This window comes from Mustela nivalis (assembly GCF_964662115.1).
Source record: "Mustela nivalis genome assembly, chromosome: 17".
NCBI classification, from domain to species: Eukaryota; Metazoa; Chordata; class Mammalia; order Carnivora; family Mustelidae; genus Mustela; species Mustela nivalis.
In genome coordinates, this window is record NC_139036.1 from 51,686,542 (window position 1) to 51,710,304 (window position 23,763).

Sequence of the window (23,763 nt, forward strand, 5' to 3'; positions counted from 1 at the left end):
CTTTTGAAAAAGCTGTACTTTGGAACAAGCTCAGCCTCCTATTCTCCCTGGCAGCGGGGGCTATAACTCCCACAGACCTCAATGGTCCCTAGCTGCCCCAAAGACTCAAGTACAGAAGGAAACTTCCAGAAAACTAAACAGCTGGTGCCCCAAATACAAACTACCCAGAACCAAATGCATTGTATTACTGCTGCCCTCAACAGGTGCAAGGGTCTTCTGGAAGGTGGGAGAGATAATGAAATCTAGAACTGATGTAATGATGGATGCAGAACTCTATGAACATAATAAAAACCATTGGATTGAAACGAGTTAATAGCATATGAAGTAGATCTCAAAAAAACTGTTAAAAAAGAACAGCAATAGAAAGTAAAAAATGCTATTACAGAAAAATATTTGTCCATTTATTTTTCATATGTGAAAAATAAAACATAAGGATGAGAGAAAAATGTTGATTATTTTTCTGAAGACTTATTTTCACATTTATAATCCAATACTCCTATCTAGAGGAAAAATGACTGCATGAGAGCAACTTCTCAAGTTTCTTTCAATACCCCAGTAAGAGATCTTAGATAAATAATATTTTTAAATTATCTTAATTTTTCTTGTATGATTAATACAAAAAATACTTATGCTTTATAAAAATATCAGTACCAAGAGAAAACTTCCTTGATCCTGAAGCAAACTAATACTGGGCACTCCTAATCCCAGATGTAAAGCATCCTCAACTCAAGTTTTAGTAAGACTAAGAACATCTACAGATTTCCTTTGTATTGGGTCTTAGCTTTTATTACACACATGTGTACATACACACTTTTTTTTTTATATATACACACTTTTTAAAGTTTGCTTACTTGAAAGAATGGGGTATTCCAGACCTGGATGCTTTCAGTCACATTTAAATGATAAAGATAATAATTACTGATAATGTTCATCAATACAGGTAAAGAACAAACCATAGTACTGTTGAAAACAGCTGTAAAAACATAGTCCTATGATTTAAAAAGAAAAAGAGAGAGTGTTATTACATACCACATATAAATACATTGTTACTATGTACTAAGCTTTTCTCCCAGACTAAGGCACTCTTCACTAACTAAAAATTGATTGAACAAATTATAGAAATAATATTCAATAGATAAAGACAGATGGATAAACATAACCTGGTGTGGAGTCTACAGATATTTTGGTATTTTAAGCAAAAATAGAACACAAAGATTAAATTTCTTATAGTTCTTTATATTGGTCATCCACCAAGTCATAAAATACATTATAAACGCTAGTAATGTCCAAAAGCAAATTCTAACTTCCAACAAATGAAGTCAATTCAGCAAACGATTAACTTTAGAGAAAATACCTTAATGTTCTATAACTTTCCAATAGGTATTCACTCACATATATCACTCTTACCTTTTCAGAATACATCACATTTAAAGCTGCACTATGGGGAGCAGCAGACACATAGTCACTGTCATTAAACATTGTCACCATTATGTTCTGGCTTGTGAAAAAGCTGGTAAGATCACTGATATCAGAGTCTGGTATGAGAAAATAAGCAAATAATAAAGAATCAGTTTAAAAAAGAAACAGACCCAGACTTTTAATAACATTGGGAAGAACTTTTTTTAAAAAAGATTATCTTTGTTAGACAAGACATCATTAAAAACACTGGCAGTGGAGGCAGTCAGCCTGGATTCAAATCCAAGTCAATATATACAGGCTTTAAAAACAGAAACTGGCTTTAAAAACAGAACCTGGAACAGTAACTGTACAAATGTTAGCTCCTGCTGCTGCTACTACTGTTACACTGAAAGTTTGCCTATAATACTCACTTGAAATTTGGCTAAATTGTGAGAATAAAAAATCTAACAATTTTATGGAATAAGAGAACCTGCTAGGCTCGGAAAGGTAGAAAGAGGCAGGATGTGAAGTCAGGTAACATCACTCCTTAGAGGGTTTCTGTGTGCTTAGAACAGACAAATTTTATCAATGTCAATTGCCTCAACTGCCTTAAAATATTAAACCACATAATCAGGTCTCCATCTACATTCCTTAAATTGCCTGGAGTTAACGGAAAGATGATGGATCCTGTCTTAGGTTTAAGTCTATACCAACAAAAGCCAGAAAGAACAAATGTGACTTTGAGAGAAATCAAAACTAAGCAAAGGAAACCACTATCAGTACTTAAAAATAGTATGGCAGGTAGATCAGACTCCGTAGCAAGCCTGAGTGTCAGAGGGAATGGTGCTTTTAGGGCTCTCACTGGAGCTTTTTTAGATCCTATATTTACTCCTTATCTAGTACCTCAAATGACCTCTTTTCTCTAGTTTGCCACAGAAGAGAGCTACACTGTAACTGAAGGAACTATATCACCCTTGATACAAAAAGCTTTCCTAGGAGGATCAGATACAATCCAATATAGACATACAGAGACCAGTAATTTCCAGAGGAAACATGGCTTTATTTAGGATCAAAAAGGCCTAGGAAGATATAGGGTACATAAGTAAGCAATTCTAGAAATACTAAAAAATAACAAAAGGGACAAAACCTTGAAAATATTAGTATTTTTGCAGATCAGTGAGAGTGAACTCATTCCAAAATGATTTTAGATACATATACAATTTCCCAAACACACAAAAAATGTCCCTATAAAAGTATAAGGCTTTATAAAGCACTGTATTTTAACAACATGAAATGTGTATTAAAATCAAAACAAAAATTCTAACAAAAGAAATACATTATAAAGCATCAATTTTCTACTCAAGAGTAGTTTTCTATCATGAAATATATTCTTTCTCCAAAAGAATATATAATAAACTAAGAGTCACATTTTAAAAGTGATGATTTTAAGAGTAATTTATAATAATCCCTATCTATGATTGTTATCTAACACTGGTCAAAACTCTTCAGTTAATAGTGAATCAAAAAGGAAAGATACTAGAACATGTTAGTGTTGAAAATACTAAACTCTGAAGATTTTGTGAGTTATATAAATGATTATATTAAATGCAATTTTCTAACCTATTTCAGCACGACAAGCAAATAAAGTTGCCTCTGTTCTTCTGTAAATCTGCCAGAGTTAGATAACTGTGATTTACTCTTCAAGAACCTTAGGACTATATCTATGCAGATGAGAGATTTTGCAGGAACAACTGTTCAAAATTCTGTTATAGGTTTTATTATTTTTGAAAAGCAGAAACCGATGTCAGTTTTTTTTTTTTTACTTGTTCTGAGCCTTGCTCAAGACCATGGTTCTTAATTTTTTTCATATTTGACAATTATGTAATTAAAATAAGCAACAGCAAAATCAAAAATATTCATTACCAATTTAATATATTTGATTATATTAATATCTAATGAGTTTTTAATTCTTATTTTTTACAGTCCTTGAAAAATTATTTAAACATTTCTATTGAGATATATAACTGCATAAATATTATATACTATAACTCTTTCTAAAGGTGTTTCAACTTCTGAAGTTTATTTTGCTTGTAATAAACTTTAATATGAAACACACTACTCAGAATATGTTGCTACCATTAAAAAATGAAATCTTAATATCATAAACAGTACAATGTTAGTTTTAAAAACTATAATCTACACTTAACCAAAATTTTATTTCTGTAATATATTACTCAGCATCAGTAAATAGTTTTTTAAAACTTAAATCTATACACACAAACCATGCCTTTACCTTGGATCTATTTCTAAAATCCCAACCTCTAACCTATATCCCAGACCCCATGCCCCAACCAACACACATTCACAGACCTTCACACACTCTCACCAGTAGAATTTTGAAGAAGCAGACTTGTTCTGTATTTATGAGGTTTATCTCCAGGTTTTAGGAAATATAAGTCTGGAACAAGTTTGATGGGAACCACAGCATTTTTAAAAGAGCGGTGCACCAAAAACATAAAAATCTGAATTGCAAAAAAAATTAAAAGCAGAAGCAACCTGAAAGGAAAAATATAAAACAGCACAGGGTACATTAATATGTAAATCTATTTTTTAAAATCCTCCTTCAAATAACAGTTAAAAGAACACATGTTAAAAGAGAGAGAGAGAGAGAAAAGAAAAACCTGAAAAAAATAGTGTTCGGGAATAGAATTTCTATTCTCCAAAACGATGTCATGACACAACTGGACAGAAAGCCAGTACTCAATGACAAAATTAAAACTTATGAAACTAAGATCAAGTCATCCTGAAACTTTTGTGGGTATATAAACTTGTGCTTATAGCTTTTTAAGAACCAGACATTATGCCACATTTACACATCCACTGTCCTGAGGGAACTTTTATTTCCTGCCCTATACTTAACTATTTACTCTCCTATGCTTTAGAAAAGATATAATACAAAAATATATAAAATATAGAGAAGGAAACAAAAATACAGGGAGCCTTTCTTTTGTTTTTAAATATAGTGAAACTGTGAATGACTGCTATCTTTGAAATGTCATCCATACCATATTAATTTCCATTGTTCCTCTAGAGAGAGGCAAAGCAAGACATACTACGGTCAGTTATAAGGATCATTATTTGCTATTTGTCAAGTACATAATTCTATTACCTATTCAAAGTGCCCTTCTATCTGGAAGGCAGATATCCTTCTGTCTTGTCCTACAAAATATTTGCTACATTTTATAAAATAGGTATAACAGCAAGTGTGTAGAGAGAGCTTAGATTATCAGTTTAGCATTTTATAATTTTCAGAAACCCTCTAATTTTTAAAAAATCATTCTTATAAATTGCTGTAAGTATACCTGAGTCAGCATTTCCAAAAGCATACTGCATTAAATTCTATCAGTTAATAGGTGTTTTACGTTAAAAAATTCATGATTAAACAGAATTTGGAAACTCTGGATTTAACAAAATTGAAGCAATTTCTTTACCACAGAACCTCTCATGTGTTTTCATATGCTAATAAACAAGTCTTTCAGACAGGAAATATAAGATACAGCATTTCCTAAATGCACAGATGGTCAAATGCAAATTTGGAATACTTTTTTTGTTAGGAATTGAATATTTGTGTCATCCTCCCCCCAAATTCATACTCTGAAGCCCTAATCCCCATTGTGATAGTATTAGGAATAAGGCCTTTGGGAGGCAATCAGGATTAGATGAGGTCATGGGCATTGGGCCCTTAAGATAGGAATAGTGCCCTTCTAAGAGACATCAGAGAGCTTGTTCTCATCTCCTATGCATCCACAAAGAAAGTCATATGAGCACACAGCAAGATAATGGCCCATCTCTGCAAGCCAGAAAGAGTGCCCTCAGGACCAATTTTGTACCCTAATCTGATTTCCACTCTCTAAAACCATGATAAAATAAATTTCGTTGTTCAAGCAACCGAGTCTATGTTATTTTGTTATCACAGACTGAACTAAGATTTTTATTGTTTTTCAGGGAATATTTTAGGAGAGTAATGTTTAATAAACTGAAACATGCTGATTTAAGTAAATATTTTTCTTTTAGTAATGCTGAGACTGGAATATATAAGACAGTTGACTGACATTTCTTTGATACTGACTAACCTAGGGCAAAAAAGCAAATGAATTCAGCATATCTCAAGCACATAACAATATTCTCACTTATTAAATTTTTTTCTACTGCTGTTTTGGATCAAACAAAATTGGAGTGTGTTATATGAAAATAATTAATGTTATGTCTCAATAAATGAAAGTCTAGCACCCATGGGAACCTGAAAGAGGTAAAGCAAAGTTGAAAAGATATCATTTTAATCCCAGTTCTACAAGCTATAAAGCCTTCTTTATATTTCCATTTCTTTAACCAATACAGAGATAAAACTTACTCTTCCTACTGTTTACAAAGCAGTTATACATAATAGTAATACATACAAAAAAACTGCATAAAATATAATTGCAAAATAAAATTTTGCGACAATAATTCAAAAATTTGTGACAATAATTCAAAAATTACACAATTAAAGAATATAATGACAGTTCCTCATTTAGATGAGAAAAAATGCTAGTCTAAAAAAAGAGTGAAAGCTCTAGTGGTATTCAAAGAAATCGTTAAATGCGTATTTTCTCTGACATTGTGAAGTTATAGTCTTAATCTTACAAAACTACACAAATTTACATACATCTACATTTAAAAAAATTAAGATGACAAATTGAATTTGTAGCCTTAAAAAACAACTCATCAGGCAGGAAAGTGATCATACTTACACTGATCTTACTGATTTACTTTCCCTTTTCAAGGTCAGCAAATGAAACTTTGCTATTGTATACACCTGTTGTTTCCAAAGGCTCATGGTGCTCGTAAGAGAAGCCTTGGTTTCAGAAAGAATAAGTAAGCTCTGCTCCATTTCATCAAAAGATTTTGAATCCATTTCTTCCTCTGGTGGCTGCTGAGTAAATACACTATAATCTATTTGCCAAAACAAAATAAAGACAGAAAATTATGGGATATTCCTTAAAAGAATGAATGAAAATCTTTCTGAGGCATATAAATTTTGAAGAAGCACACATCTAGTAGTTAGGTAGAACAAACAAAACTCTCATATACTTTGGCAATATTATTAAAAATGAACACATGCATACCGAGAAAATTCTCCACTAAGTATAAATGCAAGGAAGATACATACATAGGTCCACCGAAACACATATACAAGAAAATTCTTAGCTAGTGACCTGTCAAGAATAGCCATTAAACTTGGGCGCCTGGGTGGCTCAGTGGGTTAAAGCCTCTGCCTTCGGCTCAGGTCATGATCCCAGGGTCTTGGGATCGAGCCCCACAGTGGGCTCTCTGCTCAGCAGGGAGCCTGCTTTCTCTCTCTCTCTCTCTCTCTCTCTCTCTGCCTGCCTCTCTCCCTACTTGTGGTCTCTGTCTGTCAAATAAATAAATAAAATCTTAAAAAAAAAAAAAAGAATAGCCATTAACTAGGAAGAATCTAAATGCCTACCAACAGGTGAGCACATAAGTAGTGAAATAATCCTGTAAGAGAATAGTTTAAAACAATGAAACTGAATAAACTACTATACAACCACAGTAAGTTTAAACCCTACAAACATATAAAGGTAAAGGAAACGAGACATAAAAGACATAGTATATGATTTTATAAAAGATTTTATTTATTTGACAGAGAGAGGTTGAGAGAGAGCATGAGTGTGGAGGAGGAGGAGAGGGAGAAGCAGGCTCCCTGCTGAGCTTGGAGCCCAAGCAGGGTTCCATCCCAGGACCCTGGGATCATAACCTGACCTGAAGGCAGATGTGTAACCGACTAAGCTATCCAGGCGCCCCCATACTATATGATTTATTCCATGAGACCAAACACAGATAAAATTAATCAATGAGAATAGGAAAAAGGATAGGTTATTTTTATAGGTGATTCGATTTTTAAAAACTGAAAAATAATGAAGAGATGAAAATTGGTTTCAGTATGAGGAGAGCCACAAAGAAGGATTTCTCAATCCTTTAAATTTTAAAAAATGAGTAAACACTAAAAACTTTAAGAGTGGAATGGAATAATGCATAAAATTATAATGAACCACAGCCTGGTTATTCTGGGACCTTAGCAACTCAACTGTTTAGATGAATGACTTACTTCGTAAGATGAACCAAACTAAACCCTCTCTTCCCCTGATACAATGGACTAAATCAAACTAAATATTAGGGCTAAAATATTGTATATCACAATTATGGTATTCAGTGAGCACCAATCTACCTTCTATAGAACTTGATATTTTTAACCTTTGAAAAATAAAACATTTAAAATCAGTCAACTGAAAGCAAGCCAATATTATTAGTATATTTATTCTGCATGCTGGACTTAAAGATATACAAAATATAGCCAGTAATACCTACACTGCACATAGCCTTCTCATCTTTATCCCACTATCCAACTCTACAGACTACTCATTCGATACCTCAAGTATTTAGCATCACAGATACAAGCATCTTCTCCATCTAATTCTCTTTCTTCACCTGAAGGACTATAAACATACTCACTGATAATGTGCCCTACATTCTAACCCCAACTTCCTCTATTTCTCCCATTTCCTCACCTTTATCTACTCAATCTCATCAAACTGAACACATGTTCAAATCTGACATCTTGTTCTCTCCCCAATTATGTAAGATCTAAAACTTTTAGGTGAACTTTCTCTGACTACAGTCTTATATCACAACCTTATTATAAGCCTGACTTTTGTCCTTTCTCCATGTTCGAGAGAAACCTCTTGTTTCCTTCACCCTCCTGCCCCACTACCACCACCACCATCTTGCTAACTTTCAATAGTAAGAAAAGTATCCTCAATTTGCATTCTCACCTTAAACCTCACAGAACTAACTCTAACCTTTACCACACCACTGAAATGGCTACTGTCAAGGTCACCACTGACTTCCACACGACCAAAGCCCTTACCGTCTTCCCTGTTACCAAAACCATCTTTTTTGTTCTTATCTTATTCTTCACAGCAATCAGCTAATAAGTGATCATATTTCCATCTACTGTTTCCATCTACTGTTTCTTCCTCTAAAAACGTATTTCACCTGTTTATGTAATTATTCATCTCGCTTACCATCTCTCTGGTTAATTGCCCAAAATTTTTTGTTAGTTTTGTTTTTACCTGCTTGGTCAATTTCTGCTTCAACTTCCAGCTTTAAGAACACATCTTCCAAAGTCGTCATTGAAACACCGTAAGAAATTACACCCAAATTTGAATGAGTGTCTAGAGCAGAAAATAAACCTAAAAGAAAAAAAATGATAGAATGTTGTGTTGTTAAGCATATCATCATGAATTTCTCTAAAATACTCTTTTTAAAATGGGATAGCACTAAATTTACTCTGCTACCACACTAGTTCTCAAACATTTTGGTCTCAGAACGCCATTAGCATTCCTAAAAATTGCTAAGGACCGGGGCACCTGGGTGGCTCAGTTGGTTAAGCAACCGCCTTTGGCTCAGGTCATGGTCCCGGAGTCCCGGGATTGAGTCCCGCATCAGGCTCCCAGCTCTATGGGGAGTCTGCTTCTCCCTCTGACCTTCTCGCCTCTCATGCTCTCTCTGTCTCTCAAATAAATAAATAAAAATATTTTTTAAAAAAATTGCTAAGGACCCCAAGGAATGTTTGCTTATAGAGATATATCTAATAGATATTTATCATATTATAAACTAAACCTAAGAAGTATTTTTACAGACAGAATGATAGGCAGGGTACATTAAAGTTGGCTTATGTAGTTCACTCTAGTTAATGAAGGATTCTTTTTTTCCCTAGGGAAAAAAAAATCAATTAAATTAAATAGAAAATCTCTATCTAAATGAGATAAGTGTTATGGGAATTCCACGCAATATATCTACATCAATAATATCCTTTCGGTTATTGAGAGATTCCCTGAACAGATAAGGAGACTGAGTATGAGTTCCTCGTTACAATGCAGAAAAATAATGCCAGAATTAAAATAATTCAAGGGTTTACCATATTATTACGTTCTTCATTATGGAATCATGAAACTAGAAAAGAACTTGAGAACACATACAAACAACTGTGTGTGTGTGTGTGTGTGTGTGTGTGTGTGTGTGTGTGTGTGTGTGTCTACATATTCCCAGGAGGCTTCTGAGCAAATGGAGCAATCTTTCTTGACAACAAAGCAAATACCTTTACTGAACATATTAGTTTCCTGCATAGGGTTTGTAAAAAATGGGGGGGTGGGGAACACATTAGCTTGTAGTTTCTGATTTTCAAAAGTAAAGTAAAGTAGAAATGTAGGAGTAAAGTAAAGCCACCCAGGAACATGTAAATATTACACAAAAATATACAACAAAGTAAATCAAGAAAACCTATTCTTAATGCAAGAGCCTGGTTCAACAATCAGGAAACTGAAAGTAATACCTGCAAATTTGTCCATGTCCTTAAAAGGTAAACTATACACAAGTTGTTGGTCATTCTGTTGTAATAAGGTAGCTCCAGGTATATGTTGTTTAACCAGGGAAGAAAGAGATTCAGTGGCACAGTATCGGTCTATGCACATGCTAGAGAAAACCAAAAGTCATTGTTTTTTAAATAATTAATGAACAACCAAAAGTAAATTCTAAATGCTGGAAGTAAAGTTAGTGCCATAAAAATTGGCCAAAGTACATTATAGCAAATCTGAAATATAGTATCAGTAGATCAAGAATACTATAAAGAATGAAGTCAATCAAGAATGAATGATACCTTAGGCGGTAGCCAATCCCCCATTTACTTTTGAGAAAAATTGAAGAACCAACACATTTCAACATTCCTTGTGATATGACAGCTTTCCTATCTGAAAACAGAAATTTACATTTCAATTTTTAGGTTAGTAACAGCATCTGCATTTCAAAGTTTTTAAGTCAGTTGGCATTTGTATTTTGTGAACTACCATGTAAGACACCAGTATCATCATTAAATATCATTAAATACTCACAACTTTATTAGAAAGAAACCAGATTATCACTTCCTGGTTTTTAAATGAGAACACTGAGGCAATAAGAAAACATTATTTGGCCATATTTCACATAGCTATTAAGTGATAAACCCAGACATTGTACCCACACAGGTCCAACTCTGGAGTCTACCTCCTTAATACTGTTCCAAATATCTCAGACTCTTCCTAAAAGGCTCACTCTTACTAGCATGTTCACAATTTCCTTTATAATCAAATGTAAATACAACAAAAAGCAACCCCCCAAAAAAGTCAGTTTGTTGGGTTTTCAAAATACATTAAAAAAAAAAAAAAAACAAAGATACTACTGAAAAAATGAATCTACAATGTAGATGGTACTGAACATTTTGCTTCCTTCTGGAAGGTGGAGTTTTCATACATGGTAGTCAGGAGGTGCCTCTATGACCAGTACCCAGTAAAAACCTTGGGCACAGAGTCTCCTAATGAGCTTTCCTGGTAGACAACATTTCACATATGTTGTTAACAACTCCTTGCTAGAGAAATTAAGCATATTCTGTTTGACTCCATTGGGAGCAGATTTTTGGAAGCTCGTGTCTGGTTTCTTCCACGTCCCATAAGCCTTTTCATTTTGCTGATTTTGCTTTATCCTTTCAGTCTTGTGGTAAGAACCTGTAAGTTTAACTGTATGCTGAGTCCTACTACTTCTCCTAGCAAATTACTGAATCTGAGATGGTCTGTAGGACTCCCAAACACAAAAATATGTAATTTTTAAAAAGCTTAAAACATGCAGCTGTGAAAATCAGTTTCTTTATTCCTCAGGATTTAGTATGTCTATGTCCGTCTCCTATTTGGGCCCAAGACCTTATCTTTCAAAAATAAAGTTAAAATCTCACCAGCAAGAATATCAGCTTCATCCATGAAATGAGTACTAAACACTGTTACCCGATTAGATTTTCCATATTTCAGAAGATTCCAAACAATATGACGAGAACAGGGGTCCATTCCAGCTGTTGGTTCATCTAGCAACAATATCTACATGAAAAAGAGCAGGGAACAGCAGAGAATCCTCAAAAAAACTAAAATACATAAGATTTATGGACACTGAGAAACTTTCCCATTTCTAATTATTATTTCTAACAAGAAGTATACTAAGTCCGGGCTTTTTGTTCTTATATGAGCAAACATAAAATTTTTAAACTGTTTGGCAAGCGAATATTTTCCTTGTTTCAATTTTAAAAGACTAATATCAGTAACATGTAAGACATAAATGCAATAACAATTAGATACATAAACTAAAAAATAAAACACTGGTGGGGGTTGAGAGAAAGATAAATTAACATAAAGCCAGGGGCACCTGGGTGGCTCAGTCATTAAGTGTCTGCCTTCAGCTCAGGTCATGATCCCAGGGTCCTGGGATGGAGCCCCCCTGCATTGGGCTCAGTGGAGAGCCTGCTTCTCTCTCTCCCACCTCCCTGCTTGTATTCCGTCTTTTGCTGTCTCTCTCTGTCAAAAATAAATAAATAAAATCTTCAAAAGCAAAACAAAGCAAAATAAAAAAACATAAAGCCAGAACCCAGAGTCAACCCAAGCTATAGCAGCAAGGAGACATGTAGCAGTATAGCAGGCAACAAGAGGGCTCAGGCTGCAGCTTTCCAGCCCAAGGCAAAGCACTGTAACAGATGGTTCTGTTTATACAGGACAAAGAGCACAGAACAGACACATACAAAATAAAATCAGCAGAACAGTGAGAAACTGAACTATTCCTTTGGTTTTGTCTTTTTAAATTTTATTCTGAGCTATTACAAACATATAGAAAACTAAAGAGAATTAGAACAATACCGTTAAAGCCTCCACACCAGTGAAATGCAACAAATGCCATTTTTTAGGCCATATTTTCGCAGATCTCTTTTTAAAGAAATAAAACATTGCAAATATAACTAAAATCCAACCTTCCATTACCCTTTCTAGAAGTAACCACTATCATAAATATGTTTTATCTTTATAACTCACGTTTCAAACCTTATTACTATAAATCACATCCATAATAATGTATAGCATTTTATGTATATTGAAACTTTACATAATGTATTATTGTATGTAAATATACATTATATTTGTGTATAATACATTAATAATTATTTACCTTTGGATTCCCAAGAACAGCAATTCCTAAAGACAGTTTTCTTTTTTGACCACCACTTAACTTTTTAGCTTGATTATCTTTGATAGCCTGCATGTCTAAATCCAGTAAAACCTTCTGCACCTATAAAGTGAGAACAATGTTATTTTTTAAATTATATTATTTGCATAACTATCAATATTAATTTTTAAGTGTCCTGATTTTAATATCAATTTAAAAATGTTCTTTTAGTACAGACTTTAATTTTGACATTTACTCATATCTAATTTTGAAATAATAGATAAAAAGATTCCTGACTGATAGGTCTGTTTTACTTTTATGACTTCCTCGGTAGTGGTGAAGGGATCGGTTGAAAAGCTCTATATGGCGGTGGGTGGGTGGTTAGAGGAAAGGAGGCAGATGTGAAAGGCAAGGAAAGTTTGGAAAAAAAGAAAAACCTAAATTGAGAAGCTAGAATCCTCCAGATGAAATAAGGACAATTTTATATGTGCTAAAATATTTACTCCAAATTCCATCCAATTCTTCATAATAAATGTGTTTATTGGCTCAGAACAGGTTTTTATTTAGAGTTTCATGCATTTTTTTTCAACAGTTATTACAAAAAATTAGTAATTCATAAGGAACAAAGAAATATTTCTATATGAATGACATACCTCTTGTATTATATTATTGGCTGGTATTCCTTTGATTGAAGCCAAAATGGATAAGTTTTCTTCTACTGTCAAAACATCAAAATGTATATCTAACTGTGGACAAATGCCAATCATTTTTCTTGCTTCAAACATCTCATCTATTTCTGAGACTCTGTGTCCATATATAGATGCAAATCCTAAAAGCAAGATACATATTTAAATTTACACTAACTATATTAAGTATTAAAAAGTATATATGCCTTAATATGCACTAATAATTTAGTTACTTGTAAGTAGTAAATATATAAGGTATGAGCTACAACAAACCCTCATTTCCATATGATTGGTGATCTGCTTCTACCTTATTTCCAACTTCATTTTCCTTCATTTTCAGGTGATAATCACATAGTGAAAAGAACAAGGAATCAGAGCTTGACACTAAACATAATTGTGTACTGGTACATTATTTACACTTATATTCCAGTAGCAATTTGCCTTCATTTCCAGGCATTATTCAATAGTGGAAAGAGGAAAGAAATGAATAAGTTTCCCCTAACAGGTGTGTGGTGCTGAGAAAATCAATCAGAATTCCAGCTTTTCTCTTCTATAACCTAAATACCAATATATCCTACTTAAATTTAAGGACAATTAAACCAATATGATAATATATGGAGAATTATAACAAAATCATAAATTCCTATTAAATGTAAGCTATTACTACCATCACTAAAAAGTGACACAATTAGGGATAAGCAATAAAACAAAACTAATTTCAGAAGTTAAACCAAATATCTATAGGTCTCATTTAATCTCCAATTAATCAGTGACTTATCCTTCTTTGAAAATGAAAAATACACACAAATATCTGATAAAATAGGTAACAAAATCAGATCCTTTTATTTTATTAAACATTTAAATCACTGTTATTTTCTACTGAAAAATAAGTAAAATAGAAAAATAATAAAACACATTTACAGACACTAAGGTTGATCTCAATTCATTGAAAAAAATCAGCATATGTTTAGATAAATCAAGGATAAATAATAAATGACATATATTTATATAAGTCAAGGATAAATAATTATTTTGTGGTACCTTGGTTAATAACACTAATAAACCGAAGCAAGAGATTTTTTAAGTCGGAAAACTCTCACCATCAGAAGGCGGGCATAGTCCACAAAGAATATTCATCAATGTACTCTTTCCTGTTCCACTGTGGCCAAGTAATGCAGTAATCTGACCCTCGTATATGTCAAATGACAAATCTAATTCAGAAAATAAGAAGACTCAAATGTGATTTTTATTTCTATTGAGCTGTACAAACTAATACAAAATACTTGAATAATCTTGAAGTAATCAGTAAGTTTAGTGATAGATTTAAAGTTATTAGCACATTTAACAGCATAATACTTGAATACACAAAACATTGGGGAAGGTTTCTATGAACCCACTCTTGAGACTAAGATAATTAAATAAGGGACAAACAAAAATTTGTTCCCAAGGGTATTAACAAGGTTAAACATTGCAAAAACCTAGAAACTAGCCAATAGAATAAGAATGGCTGAGTAAGTGCTTGAGAAATTCAATTTAAATAAAAGAAACATGGGGAACCCAGGTGGTTCGGTTGGTTGGGCATCTCACTCTTGATTTTGGCACAGGTCATGATCTCAGGGTTGTAAGACAGAGCCCCACACCCCGCTCTATACTCAGTGGGGAGCCTGCTTGAGATTTTCTCTCTCTCCCTCTGCCCCTCACCCACTTCTCACTCTCTCCTCAAAGAAATTAAATAAATAAAATGAAGAAATATCACTCGATGGATGTGTCAAAGATTAAAGGATAAAAGAAAAGGATCTGAAATCCCAGCTTTAAATCACTGTAGATCCTGCTTTTTTTGTTTGTTTGCTTTTGTTTTTGTTTTGTTTTTTGTAGACCCTGCTTTGATGATGATGCTTTGGGATTCTGAGTTATCCCTAGAGCTTCAGGCTGAAAGCAAAAATAAACCCTCTCTGGAAGAAGATCACATCATCCAGAGCATCAAGTAATCTCTAGAATTCTCATATGCAATACACAGCACTCAGTCAAAAACAACAAGATAGGAAATAGCAAGATCAAAACCCAACAGAAAAGGCAGTGACAGAAACAGACCCAGAGGAGACTTAAATATTGACACCATAAGATTCTAAAACAACCATGCTATCATGCTCTCAAGAGAATGTTGGCGAAGAACTAAAAACTACATAAAAGAACCAAGTGACAAGACAAAAACTGGAAAGGGTAAGTGAAAAATATTTCCATACGTATTTAATCAGGTTAGGCGGAACTTCAGAAAATTAGTAAATGACAAGAAATGTCACAAGAAAATACCTAGATTAACACACGGAGAGAGACAAAACAAGAAAAAATTCAGAAAAGAGAATAAAAGGCAACTGGGATAAAATGAAAAGTCATAAACCTGTAATAATAAACCTAAAGGGGGAGAAAAGAGAGAACAGGACAGAAGCAATACTGAATTAAAGAAATGGCTGAGAATATTATTAAACAGAAGAAAGACATCAAGTCAGAGAGACAAGAAGCATTTATATACTCCAAGTGGAATAAATGTAAAACAAATAAATACCACCAAGGCAAGTGGTAGTAAAACTCTTGAAAACTAAAAAAAAAAAAAAAAAAGATCTTTAAAAACAGCCAGGGTAAACATATATACCAACAACAAAGAAATAATAAAACTAACAGCTGTCTCTGCAGCCCAACAGAGGAAATAAGAAGACAAGAGATTACATTTTAAACTGCTGAAAAAGAATAACCGTCAAACTAAAATCATGCATTCAGAGAAAAAGCCTTCAAAACTAAAGGTGAAAGATATTTGCAAACAAAAACTGAAAATATATCATTGGTAGACCTGCATTAAAGGAAGAAGCAAAAACATCTTTTTCATACACACAGAAAATTATCCTAGATAGAAGATCAGAAATGCAGGAAGTAACAAAGATAAATGATGTGGTAAATATACAGGTATTTATAAATATAAATGGAACGGTCTTTTAAAAAACAATGCTAATAACATTATCTCTGGTTTAAAATGTATGTAGAATTAAAATACATGATAACAACAGCATATAAGTTGGAATAGGGATAATAGGGATAAGTAAGGATAAAAGTAAGGTCTGGACTTCCTATTCTTGCTTTACTATTCTACAAATACTATAAATAAGTAAAGCACTAATTTATAAGAACATATGTCATAATATCAAGAGTAATTTCTAAAAAACGCATGTATAACTAAGAAGACAACATAGGGAAAATGAGAAATCGCACAATAAAAAAATACTCAATTGCTGCCAGTTCAACTAGTCTACTGAAGGATGAGAGACCATAAAAAAAAAGGCAAATTATGTCATCTACAGTCCACTAGACCAACCAGCCTATTAGCCAATTATGTGCCCAGATCACCATCCAATCCCAGATAATCCATAAACTGAATGAAGAACTGGAGATTATTTAGCCATAGTAAAATAATGGTTGCCTTCAGCCACTGAGCATTAGGATTAGAGCAGAAATAGGTAACTGATTCCATAACGAGAAGCTAGAAGTAGAATAAATTAAACCCAAAGAAAGTAGTAATAGAGAAATAACAAAGACAATGACACAGCTCAGTAAACTACAAAACAAATATATGATAAAGAAAACTAACAAAATCAAGTGCACCTCGGTAGCTCAGTCATTTAATTGTCTGACTCCTGGTTTTGGCTCAGGGTTGTGAGATCAAGCCCCGTGATGGGCTCTGTGCTTAGTGCAGAGTCTGTGTGGATTCTCTCCCTCTCCCCCTTTAGCCACCATTCATGTTCTCTCTCTCGCTCGCTCTCTCTCACTCTCTCAAATAAATAATAACTAAAATCTTAAAAAAAAAAGAAAAAAAAAAGAAAAACTTCAACGTCAAAGGTTGATTCCTTAAAAGATTAATAAAATTGACAAACCCACTGCAAAGCAAATGAAATAATCACAAATTACTAAATGAAGAGGGAACATCATTACAGACTCTACACACATTAAAAAGATGAGATTATAAAAAAAAAAGATGAGATTATTATGAACAACCTGTAACAATCAATTTGGCAATTTAAATGAAATGAACAAATCCCTTGAAAATAACTCACCAAAACAGACACATGCTAAAAACTTGTAAACTGATTCCAATGTATTTCCATGTAATTCTTTACATGAGAATGCAAAGTGCCCAAAATATAATATTTAAAGTTATCAAGACTAACTATAAATAAAGCTACAATAGTTAATACAGAACCAAGCATAGATAAATAGACTGGGGAACAAAAGAGTTCAGAAGTTAAACCACACATTTATAATCAATTGATTTCTTTCTTTTTTTTTTTTTTTTAGGAGAAGGTGGTGGGCAGAGAGAGACAATCTAAAGCAGGCTCCACATGCAGAGCAGAGCCCAAAGCGGGGCTCAATCTTACAACTCAGAGTCACTTGATTTAATTTTTAAAAATAACACTACTGAGATATGGTTGACAAGTAATAAACTGTACCTATATCAAACAATCTTCTAAATCTTCTAAATTTGACGTGTATATAACCATAAAACCATTACCACTATCAAGATAACGAACATACCTATCTCCACAAAAAGTGCTACTTTAAATATCTCCACCTCTTGCCTGTTCTACCCACCTCCTCCCACCTCCAGATAATCACTGATCTGCTTTTTTTTCACTAAAGACTAGTTCTGCTTCTTCTAGAATTTTATACAAATTTAATTATACACTATTTCTATTTTGTTTCTGGCTTCTTTCACTTAACATTATTATTTTGAGTTTCATCCATGTTATAGCATGTATTAAGATTTCATTCCTTTTTTTGCTGAATAGCATTCCCTTGTATGGGTATACCACTGTTGGTTTGTGTATTCACCTACTGATAGGCATTTAGGTTGCTCTCAGTTTTTGTCTAATAAATAAGGTATGGTAAATATTCATAAGTCTTTATATAAAGTTATGTTCCTGGCCAAATACCTAAAAGTAAAATGGCTAGATCACATTATAGGGTATATTTAACTTTTTCAAAAGCTATCAAACTATTTTCCAAAATAGTTGTGTCACCTCACATTCCCTCCAGCAGTGCATGAGTTCTAGCTGCACATCTGCACCAACACTTGGTATGATTCAATTTTAATCACTCTACAGTGTTGGGGACAGAGGGTAGCTACACTTGTAGTAAGCACAGCATAACATATAGAAAATAGTAATTTTAATCATTGTACTAATTATGTAGTGGTATCTTAACAGTTTTCATTTGCATTTCCCTAACAAGTAATAATGTTGGACATCTTTTTTTTTTTAATTTATTTCTTTGAGAGAAGATCAAAAGTAGGCAGAGAGGCAGGCAGTGGGGGCCGGGGGGAGCAGGCTCCCCGCTGAGCAGAAAGCCCAATGTGGGGCTCTATCTCAGGACCTGAGCCGAAGGCAGAGGCTTTAACCCACTGAGCCACCCAGGCGCCCCATGTTGGACATCTTTTCATGTGCTTATTTTCTATTCTTATATCTTCTTTGGCAAAGAGTTATTCAAATATTCTACCCATTAATTGGGTTGTTTCCTTATTACCAAGTTTTGAGAAACCTTTATATATTCTGGATTGAAATCTTTGATCAGATACATGATTTCTATTTCTCCCAGGTCTGTATTTTGTCTTTTCATTCCCTTACCAGGGTCTTACAAAGAACAGAACTCTCTTTACTTTTTATAGACCAGTTTATCAATTAGTTATTTTACGGTTTATACTTCTGATGCCATATCTGAGAAATTTTCATCGAACTCAAGGTTCTAAAGCATTTCTCTAATGTTTGCTCCTTTTGAGTTTTATTGTTTCAGGTTTTACAGTTAGGTGTATGACCCATTTTTTGTTAGTTTTTGTATATGGTGGCCAGCACAGACCAATGCTCACTTTACCTAACTATTTCAACAGCAATTTGTTTAAAAGTACATCTTTTCTCTAGGAAGTTCTCTTTGTACCTCTGCTGAAAATCAGCTATATGGGCCTGTTTCTGTGCTCTCTATTCTGTTTCACTGATCTATTTTTCTGTCATTTTATACCAAAATTACACTGTCTGGATAACTGGAACATTTATATGAAGTCTTGAAACAAGGTAAGATGAGTTTTCCAACTTTCTTTTTCAAAGAGGTTTTGAGTAGTCAAGCTCATTTGCATTTTCATGTAAATTTTAGAGTCAGTTCGTCAAAATATACAAGAAAGAGTCTAATAGGATTTTTAATTGTGTCTGACTGTACTTAAATTTGAGTAAAGCTGATATCTAACATTGAGTCTTCTCACCCATGAACATGGTATCTCTCTCCACTTATTTACATATTAAATTTATTTCAGCGATGTTTTTTATTTTTTAGGGTACCAATCTGTTACATCTTTGTCAGATTTAACTACAGATACATTTTCTGATACTACAATATATTCTATTTTTAATTTTGTAATAGTATATAGAAATATAATTTATTTTTCCATATTTATCTTATATCCTGTCACCCTTGCTAAATTCACATTTTAGTTCCACTGACTTTTTTGTAAATCTACTCAGATTTTTTAAATGGACACTCATATCAACTACAAATAGTTTCCTTGCTTCCTTTCCAATTTGGATGCCTCCATAATACTGGTGAGCCATATCTTCTCAGCTGAAGGCCTACAGAGCAAAAACAGGTTTTCCCTAAAAAGACAGAATTCTTCCTCAAGAGTGCAGCATAGATTTCCTAAGTCTCCAGCTTGACAGCCTATCCTAAGAATTTCAGACTCAAGACTGCAGCTTCAGCTCTTGCCTCAGTTTCCAAGCTGCCATTCTGGCCTACAGATTTCCGACCTGCAAGGTCCCACAATCATGTGAACCAATTTCATAAAAATAACTTCTTCATTCCATCCTTCTCCTATCCCTCCAGGTCACCTGCTCTCTGTAGGTATGTGTTCCTGTGTCTACGTGTATATAAGTTCTATTCCTTCTGAAGAATCCTGACACATTGTTAAACATTCTACAAATCTCACGTGTATATAAGTTCTATTCCTTCTGAAGAATCCTGACACATTGTTAAACATTCTACAAATCTCAGGACAGTTTCCACAGCAAGTAATTTTCAGACTCAAAATTTAAGTAGTACTGTACTGAGACTGAGAAACCCTGTACTAGGTCAAAAGGGAAAAAAAATAAAACAAAAAAGGACATATACTTGCTCAGATAGTTGAACACTGTTCTTTCTTTTTTCTGTGTGGTTTTTATTATATATATATTTTTAAGATTTTAGTCATGAGAGAGCGAGCGAGCGAGCACAAGCAAAGGGATTGGAAGAGGGAGAGTGAAAGTAGGCTGCCTGCCGAGCAGGCAGCCTGATGTGGGACTGGATCCTAGGACACTAGGATTACAACCTGAGTTGAAGGCAGATGCTTAACAAACTGAGCCACTCAGGCATCCCAATAGATGAATATTTTTCATCTTTAACAGATAGTACTTTTTCCTTTTACCACTTTGATGCTGTTAATTTTATTATGAAAATTAATCATAAATAAATGAAAGTAGCCCTAAAAGAAAGAGAAAATTGTGGTAAAGAAATTTAAATTTCCCACAAACTAAAAAAAACTATGCAAATTATTTTCCGATTTGTACTTTACAATTATGGACTGAATAAAAAAAAGCTACTTACTTCTCAAAGCCTCCACATTTTCACCTTTCTTTCTGTAAGTCTTCTGAATACCACTGATTCTGAAAAACACCATTTTCTACTTAAGTATTTAAAGCATAAGGATGTGTGTTTCCATACATAGTATTTTTATCAAAGCTGTCATATTTAATAGGAATTATAATAAAGTACCTTTCTACTAAAACAATAAACCTAAAAGAGCTGACAGTAATTATAAAATCACTTTAAAGAAACCACAGAAGTATATACTCCTCTCCATTTTAAGTGTCATTCATTCATTTTTCTTAACAAACCAACTTCTAAAAATAAAGCACTTCGCTCAAGGAATTTATAGATTTCTTTTCATTTTTGATTCTTTCCTATTTATAATTTATCAAATACTTGTTACATCAGTTAAGGGAGATTAAAAACCAAATGCTATATTTCACATCAGCACACATTTCAAACTATCTGTAATGTGAAGTGGTTCTCTCACTCTACTTTAAACTTCTTAAATCACTTTTTAAAGAATGAATTGTTTCGTTAACCAGTTCAAAATTTGTCCTTGAGAAAGCAGACCATTAGCCCACTTTTATATCCTAAGTATTTGGTTCTTCCTTGCTTTTATCTTTCTCAAATTTGAAAAACACTGTTTTTTCAATTTTTCTTTTTATTTCTTTTCTCCTTCTTCTTCCTGTTATTTTTTAAATTTGGTTTTGATTCATCTAGCAAGGTACAGTAGTGAATTTCTTTGGTTCATAGAAATTTCTTTGGTTCATAATTACCTTGTAATACCCAAAGATCTATGAAATTAACAAAGGACAATATACAATGTAGCCTGAATAAAATTATAAAGTTAATATTTATTGTTTAAATCTACATAATGGAACAAATCTGAAAACAGCTTAATTGTGAAATACTAGGTTTCATTACTTTTAAAAATTTCCATTGAAACATAAAATCTCAAACCTAGCACATTACTCTAAATGATTACAAAGAAAATAAGAACTTAAAAGAGAAGTAGCCCACATTAATACTGTGTTTTAAAAATCATGAGATCTGTACCAACTCTCTTAAGATATAATACATGAATTTTTTTTAAGATTTTATTTATTTATTTGACAGACAGAGATCACAAGTAGGCAGAGAGGCAGGCAGAGAGAGAGAGAGAGGAGGAATTAGGCTCCCCGCAGAGCAGAGAGCCTGGCGTGGGGCTCGATCTCAGGACCCTGGGATCATGACCTAAGCCAAAGGCTGAGGCTTTTTTTTTTTAACAATTTTTTTTCTTTTTTTAAGATTTTATTTATTTATTTGACAGAAATCACAAGTAGACAGAGAGGCAGGCAGAGAGAGAGAGAGAAGGAAGCAGGCTCCCCGCTGAGCAGAGAGCCCGATGCGGGACTCGATCCCAGGACCCTGAGATCATGACCCGAGCCGAAAGCGGCGGCCTAACCCACTGAGCCACCCAGGTGCCCCTTACAAACATTTTTTTAAAAACAGGATTTGAATATAGCAGTTTCCATCAATACTTCTTATACCTAAATTGCCAATGATTAAGTGATACCTTATGGCTTCTTTCCCCATAAATTCTGAAGAAACAGGCTCAACAATTTCACTAAAACTAATATTCCCATTAACATTGCCTTCTGATAGCTCCTTATAATTTCTTTTGCTCTTTGACCAATATGATGGCTTTAGAAAATAAAAAGATGATCTCCGTAAGCCAAATTCCCCTGAAAAATAAAAAAAACTTTTCATAACAAATTATTTCTAAAAACCATGTTTTAAATCATAAAAGCAATATGTGAAACATAAGACTTAGATCTAAAGTTTACATATAAAGTATTAAATCATTATTGTGTGAGAAGTGTTTTACTGACAAATAATTCTAGTCCATAAACAGTTTGAGATACTTACAGTGCATGAGAATATAAAGATGCATGAAATGCATTTTCCATTCTAAAGGAATTTGTATCTTTATGGGTACACTATAACAAGTGGTTAGAACACAATGCAGAACATGAAGCATGTCATGCATGGTACTATAAGAGTTCAAAAAAGGAAAAGTTTATACCTAGATAGGGAACATATCCTGAAGGCTTAAATGTGTCTCATCTTAGAGAGTCAATGAAAACAGCTAATATTTAATACTTAGAAAAGTGGATGTTGTTCATGGAGAAGACATTTTTTTTTTAAGATTCTATTTATTTATTTGACAGAGAGATAGAGAGCACAAGTAGGCAGAGCCGCACACAGAGAGAGAGGGAGAAGCAGGCTCCCCACTGAGCAGGGAGCCCGATGCAGGGCTCGATCCCAGGATCCAGGGATCGTGACCTGAGCTGAAGCAGCCACTTAACTGACTAAGCCACCCACGTGCTCCATGATAGAGAAGCCTTTTTAAAATCAGGAGAGTAACGAAGCAATAGGAGAGGTATAGAAGACTTAGACATGGTAGACAGTGATGGTTGCTCACATAGTATATATCCATTTTCACCTCTTTCCCCACAAAAACCGATACTTCCCATTTTTTAAAATATCCACTCTTGTAGATGACCACACCTGATCTGATCCCAACTACAGAGAAGATCTAACTGATCTAATCAGCATGTGGCATGCTCTGGTGACTGTTACTGCTCCAACAATAGGCATGTAACCAATTAGACAAAAGCAAAGGTTTTAGGTGGACAGGGGAAAGATTCACTCTCCCTCTCCCCCTGGACATGAACAAAGAAGCATTCCACGGCAGCCATGAAGAGAGCAAATGTGCCGGACTCAGATACAGGCGGCCAAAGCATGGAGAGAGTGGGTCCCTGATGACACAGTTGAGCAAGACAACCAACTCGGAGTCTATCCTATCTCTCTGGACTTCCTTTTAAGTGAAACAGCCAATTTTCCTTCTTGTTTAAGTCAA

At 33.8% G+C, this 23,763-nt stretch overlaps 1 protein-coding gene across 6 annotated transcripts in view; it reads right to left on the reverse strand.

Annotated features, from left to right (window-relative positions):
- ABCA5 (ATP binding cassette subfamily A member 5) overlaps window positions 1–23,763 on the reverse strand; it is a gene marked incomplete at its 5' end in the record, with an annotated part of 70,083 nt that overhangs the window by 21,048 nt on the left and 25,272 nt on the right. For all 6 annotated transcript variants that reach the window (XM_082708411.1, XM_082708413.1, XM_082708412.1 and 3 more), the window contains 13 exons: window positions 852–989; window positions 1,408–1,535; window positions 3,785–3,954; window positions 6,189–6,390; window positions 8,592–8,711; window positions 9,854–9,993; window positions 10,178–10,268; window positions 11,282–11,420; window positions 12,532–12,651; window positions 13,182–13,357; window positions 14,315–14,425; window positions 20,877–20,935; window positions 22,417–22,585. In XM_082708411.1, the coding sequence (XP_082564537.1) occupies window positions 852–989; window positions 1,408–1,535; window positions 3,785–3,954; window positions 6,189–6,390; window positions 8,592–8,711; window positions 9,854–9,993; window positions 10,178–10,268; window positions 11,282–11,420; window positions 12,532–12,651; window positions 13,182–13,357; window positions 14,315–14,425; window positions 20,877–20,935; window positions 22,417–22,585 (1,763 nt within the window). The remainder of the gene's footprint in view (window positions 1–851; window positions 990–1,407; window positions 1,536–3,784; window positions 3,955–6,188; window positions 6,391–8,591; window positions 8,712–9,853; window positions 9,994–10,177; window positions 10,269–11,281; window positions 11,421–12,531; window positions 12,652–13,181; window positions 13,358–14,314; window positions 14,426–20,876; window positions 20,936–22,416; window positions 22,586–23,763) is intronic.